The 6,000-nt window shown below is 36.9% G+C and overlaps 1 protein-coding gene across 1 annotated transcript; it reads left to right on the forward strand.

Moving 5' to 3' along the window:
- The first annotated feature begins 4,028 nt into the window (after positions 1–4,028).
- Positions 4,029–5,761, forward strand: LOC143465349 (uncharacterized). Its single transcript, XM_076963583.1, has 3 exons — positions 4,029–4,602; positions 4,811–4,878; positions 4,982–5,761. Exons 1-3 carry the CDS (start codon positions 4,535–4,537, stop codon positions 5,749–5,751), a joined length of 906 nt encoding a protein of 301 aa, XP_076819698.1. The 5' UTR covers positions 4,029–4,534; the 3' UTR covers positions 5,752–5,761.
- The last annotated feature ends 239 nt before the right edge of the window (positions 5,762–6,000 follow it).

The following is a 6,000-nucleotide window of genomic DNA, read 5'->3' on the forward strand; positions in this document are numbered from 1 at the left end:
ACTGGCTGTTGGCAAGTTACAATGCCTAATGGCAAATGGTATTTTCTTTAATCGGATTGCAGTTTTGTTAATCACATGTCGGTTTTTTGAATCATGTAACTTATACCATGAATTATAAAATGGCCAAATGATTGGAAATTAGTCTTCGTGAATTAAAAATGGGCGAACCAATTTGCAAAATACATACGTGATTAAACAAACATGCATTCCTAAAAGCACTAAATGATTCTATAAAAGTACGTATGAATCACATAACGTCTTCATGAATTGCCAAGTATAGATGGATCGGCAAATGTATAGATGATTTGCCAAAAGTGCATGAATCGCCAAATGTACATGATTCGACAAATGCATGCATGAATCGCCAAATGTACATGATTCGGTAAATGCATGCATGAATCGCCAAATGTACATGATTCGGTAAATGCATGCATGAATCGCCAAATGTACGTGATTCGACAAATGCATGCGTGAATCGCCAAATGTACGTGATTCGACAAATGTATGCGTGAATCGCCAAATGTACGTGATTCGATAAATGTACGTGATTCGACAAATGTATGCGTGAATCGCCAAATGTACGTGATTCGATAAATGTATGGATGGTTCGTTGTTAGAGTGCGCCGCGCCAAGTGTGCAAAAATGTCTCTCTTGGGGATACCAAGAAGCAAAGGGATTTTGACAGAAGACAAAGTTTTCTGAATAGCCTATGTTTCGGGCAGGCCGAAAGTTACCGTGTACCGTCAGTGCAAAATACTTTGCGATCAGGAATAAGCGTAAGCTTAGTTTTGTTCGCAATGAAGAATGGGATGTTTCTTTAGAAGTTATTTCAACACAACACGCGTTAGGTTATGTTCTACAGTCGACTCCGCTTAATTCGGACACTTTGGTTCCGCTCACTTTTGGCCGAATTAAGCGGAAAATCGATTGTTCGTTTCATGGTCATGCGTAAAGACAAACAACGCATTTAAAATACTGCAGTGTTGCGTAATAAATGAATTGCACCTGTGCTATACTGCAGTAATTGGCACTGATCGCATAAAACGCACAAGAGTACGAGTAAATGAGTACGCATAAAACGCACATTCCGAGCCGCTTCCTCACTGTCTTTAAACCTCGTCCACGAAGCATAGTCTCTTCACGTTGTTCACGCAGATTTGCATCATTTTTCTGCCAATCTTGCAAAGTACGTTTTGATACCAACGCAGCTAAATGACGAACTGTCAAGGAAGCGTCGTCATTTTTTTCTTCGTTTACTTTAGTGAGCAATTTCACTTTTTCTTCTAAATTTTTCTGTACCATTCTGTTCTACAAGATGGTCGCAATGGTACCGAAGTAAAAGCGACTATGAAGCTGGCACGGCGTTATATGAATTCATTGTCGATTGTTATCGCATCAATCGTCATAGTTTCACCATAATCACTCATAATGCAATTGAATCTTGTCTTAAAACGAACGAAGTACTGTTTATTGTGTCATAACCTAACGATGGAATTGCGAACCTGTGTCCGAATTAAGCGGAGAATTGTCCGAATTAACGGGAGTTTTTTACGTTCAATTTTTACTTTTGTTCCGTTCCCGAGCATTTTGACCGAATAAAGCGCTTGTCCGGGTTATCCGGTGTCCGAATTAAGCGGATTCGACTGTATTTGAAATGTGATTATTAGGGCAACCAAAAGTCAATATGGTCAATTTTTTTTACCTGCTCAGAATGCTATCAAACAAGCACAAAACAAATTTCAGCTTTTTACGACGTGTGGTATAGAAGTTATTAGGTGAGACAAAGTCAAAATGTTACGTTAGGTCAAAATACGGTAAAATTGTTTCTTTTAGGTCAAAATCTATTAAAATTGTAATTTTGTAACCATTTTGTAATATTATTCTTCCGTTTTTCTCTTTTCTTGTACCGCAAACAATTCCAGTCCCGCAAATTTTACTTAGAACCAAAGCCACAAAGAGAGGGAAGGCTTTTCAGCGCGTTTGGTGGCGTCACGATGTGACGTCATTGCATTTGAAACTGCAAGTTGTCAATCTTAATACGCAGAAACGAAAAAAAAGTCAACACTAGAAAAGCATTTTGTCATTTTTAAATGCAGCTTTAGATTAGAAAGTTGCTGTAGACCGTGTAGAGACTATCAGTATAGCGTTTTTCAAAATGAGATGAAAATTTAAACTTTTTAGGTCAAAATTTGCAAATTTTAAGGTCAAAATTTAAAAATTTTAGGTCAAAAAACTGGTTGCCCTAGTGATTATTAAGCCGGGCCAGTACTGCAGTGCTGTGGTAGGCTGGTATATCCTATTCAGGCTAGTCTTTCAAGATCGCCTTTTAGCGTTTTATTAAGCAGCACATGAGGTTGGTTGGGTTAATTTCATTTTGCAGTCAGAATTGCAGACCTGAATGGAAAGGAATACCACAGCACTGCAGTACTGGCCCGGCTTAATAATCACATTTCAAATAGAACATAACCTAGCGCGTGTAGTGTTGAAATAACTTCTAAAGAAACATCCCATTCTTCATTGCGAACAAAACTAAGCTTACGCTTATTGCTGATCGCAAAGTATTTTGCACTGACGGTACACGGTAACTTTCGGCCTGCCCGAAACATAGGCTATTCAGAAAACTTTGTCTTCTCTCAAAATCCCTTTTTCTTCTTGGTATCCCCGAGAGAGACATTTTTTCCCCAATAGAGACATTTTTGCACACTTGGCGCGGCGCACTTTAACAACGAACCATCCATACATTTGTCGATTCACGTACATTTGGCGATTCACGCATACATTCATCGAATCACGTACATTTGGCGATTCACGCATACATTTGTCGAATCACGTACATTTGGCGATTCACGCATACATTTACCGAATCACGTACATTTGGCGATTCATGCATGCATTTACCGAATCATGTACATTTGGCGATTCACTCATACATTTGTCGAATCATGTACATTTGGCGATTCATGCATGCATTTACCGAATCATGTACATTTGGCGATTCATGCATGCATTTACCGAATCATGTACATTTGGCGATTCATGCATGCATTTGTCGAATCATGTACATTTGGCGATTCATGCACTTTTGGCAAATCATCTATACATTTGCCGATCCATCTATACTTGGCAATTCATGAAGACGTTATGTGATTCATACGTACTTTTATAGAATCATTTAGTGCTTTTAGGAATGCATGTTTGTTTAATCACGTATGTATTTTGCAAATTGATTCGCCCATTTTTAATTCACGAAGACTAATTTCCAATCATTTGGCCATTTTATAATTCATGGTATAAGTTACATGATTCAAAAAACCGACATGTGATTAACAAAACTGCAATCCGATTAAAGAAAATACCATTTGCCATTAGGCATTGTAACTTGCCAACAGCCAGTTTGCTTTGCAGTTGTTATATCTGACTTGAAATGTCGTGGTTTGATTTAAAAAATCAAGTTTATAAAACTGTGGTGTAATTGTAAATGTTGCGAAACCATTTTGATAATTGCCATATGAATCGTGCAACAGCAATCACAGAAAAGACCGTTTGATTGCCGGCTTTGGCGTTTGGCTTGTTGTTTCGTGATTTGAATCTATAAAATTACGTTTGAAAACCTTCCAATCAAATTATGAAAACAAAACATAATTTGCAAAGTTCCCATTCAATTTAACATTTTGCTATTTTTGCGGCGTTGGCGTTCCATACTGTCATGGTACAGTATCTGCGAATGTTTTAGTTGTCTCGAAACGTTTAAATTATTTTCCTACCTGCCTCTAGCCTCCGATTATATCGAAATAACGCATCAACTAAAATAAGATCAAACACCCCTAATAGTTTACTTGCGTTTTCGTAACCAGACCACAAAAGAAACGAGACCAAACACAACTGCTGGGCGCTAGCACCTTGTCTTGCTAACCTCTTCCATGTCACGTGATATTTGTGACGTCACCTACCGCTATTAATCTCAAATCAGCCGGGGTCCGATTTACACCACTTTCCCCTGTTGTGAGGATATTTCAGTTAATCAAAGAGATTTAAACACATGAGTAGAAACTTCTCTTTTGCGCATGACGTCATGTTTGTTTCTTTTATTCTCTTGGAGCATATTCTACTTTCTCCACGGTCACGGTTCACTACATAACAATAAACATGCAGACGACGACAATGATTTTCAGATCTGTTTGCTGCTGGAACAGATTAGTCTTATTATTAGGGTGCAGTTATTGGGATCCATTGGGTGTTAATTTTAATTGAAATTAATTATTGAAATCAGGTGAGAGTTTTAGGTTCAGCAATTAACTTAGTTTCAGTTCCTTGAACTGATAATGCTGCTGTTTTGTATCAAGGCATGACTTAGCCTACTTGAGTTGCGCGGGAAGATTTTTTCGTTCACCACATTTATCTTCGACCAGGCAATTAGCAACTAAACTCATTACTCATTAGCATAGGCCTTATGTTGCAGGTGTTGTGTCATTAAAATAGGCTACTGAAAGTCTGATTTCAGATCTTGTTATTGTGGTGCAGTTGTTGGGATCTAATGGATGTCAACTTGAAGTTAATTATTGAAATAGATTGTGACCCAGAAGACGATGCAGCAAACTTCATGTAAGATACGATATGCCTATTAATCAATTAGCCAACTGCTGTTGAGCTTGTCCTGTATGGCGGTCACCCAGAGTGTACGTTCTCGCCAATTTATAATAAACAGCCAAGCAAAACAACAAATTAATGTAAGTCGTAACGAGTATTTGAAGTAATACTGTACTGATATATTGATGTCATTTAATCTGATAATGAAAATATTTATTTGCAGATGTGGACAATGTTTGCATAACTGCACAAGTAATGAAACTTTGCTGGCTCATCAAAAAACTGCTCACGGTATATTTGTTTTTTGTTTGAAACTTATTTCATTTTGAGCTCTATCATTGGCAGATTCCGATTAAAAAAATCAAACAAACTTAATTTTACACTTGTCTTGCAGAATCTTCTTGCAATAATGTTACAAGAGAAAAGCTGATGGAATGGTGGGAAACAGTGGGTGGCGTTAAAACAGATCTAACTGCAGATGCGGTTAACTATTTTATGAAGCTATTTTCTTCGTACAGTTCACCGGATGAACTGTTTCATAAATTCTCCTGTGATGGAATTACGTGCATCCCATCACTATTTTTCTTGCCAAGAAAATTGTCACTATGTTTAACACGAAAATTGTTTGATGTATTTTTATCACACGTTACCACTGTTGCACACAACAAAAAGGGGAAACACTTGACATTACACAAGTTAACCCGAGACGAAGAATTCATAATTCAGTACATAGGTGGTTATATTTTGCAGAAACTCACTAAGCGCTGTATAAATCCGAGAGAAATAGATCTATTGTCTTGTTTAACTGATTATAGTAATGAAACCACTAATAGTTCCTTGATTTCCGCTTTAAATAATAACAATTATGGACATCTTACAGTTCCAGCAAAATCACTAGTGAAATTGTTGATGTATGTAGAAAGTGTCTTTAGGAAACAAGACATAAAGGAGCACATCATGGAAAGTTGCATGTCTTCTTTGAGTGTTTGTAACATAAAAGATATATTTGAAAATCTTGTTTTTGATGAATGTTTGCAAAAATTGTGCATGAAAATATGTAAATTTTACGTGAAGATTAGATGCTATCAAAAAGCCAATCATTTAAATTCAGTACTGCATGTAACCTCTGATCAAAATGTAAGTCTGAGAAAATCATTAAAATGAATGTACATTACATAGTTGTCTTCTTACATGTACTTCGTCAGTTTTAGCTCAAAAAGGATTAAGTGTTACTGTATTGTAAGCAGACTGTCAAAACACTCGAAATCAAGTTATTTTTTTCGCTTCGGCATTGGATCATCGCAAACATCACCATGTTTCCAGTCAATAACGTGATTTACATTTGACCCCTTAAGTGACTTGATATTCTTTTTGCACATTATCACATTTTCAAATTGTGCATATTGGTGAATA

The sequence above is a fragment of the Clavelina lepadiformis genome, chromosome 7 (genome assembly GCF_947623445.1).
Source record: "Clavelina lepadiformis chromosome 7, kaClaLepa1.1, whole genome shotgun sequence".
Classification (NCBI taxonomy): Eukaryota; Metazoa; Chordata; class Ascidiacea; order Aplousobranchia; family Clavelinidae; genus Clavelina; species Clavelina lepadiformis.

Bases quoted from the DNA above. Each gene is read 5' to 3' on its own strand.
- LOC143465349 (XM_076963583.1), top strand. From the start codon at position 4,535: ATGGATGTCAACTTGAAGTTAATTATTGAAATAGATTGTGACCCAGAA. The intron at 4,603-4,810 runs GTAAGATACGAT...ATTTATTTGCAG, and splicing joins GACGATGCAGCAAACTTCAT to ATGTGGACAATGTTTGCATA. The intron at 4,879-4,981 runs GTATATTTGTTT...CTTGTCTTGCAG, and splicing joins TCATCAAAAAACTGCTCACG to AATCTTCTTGCAATAATGTT.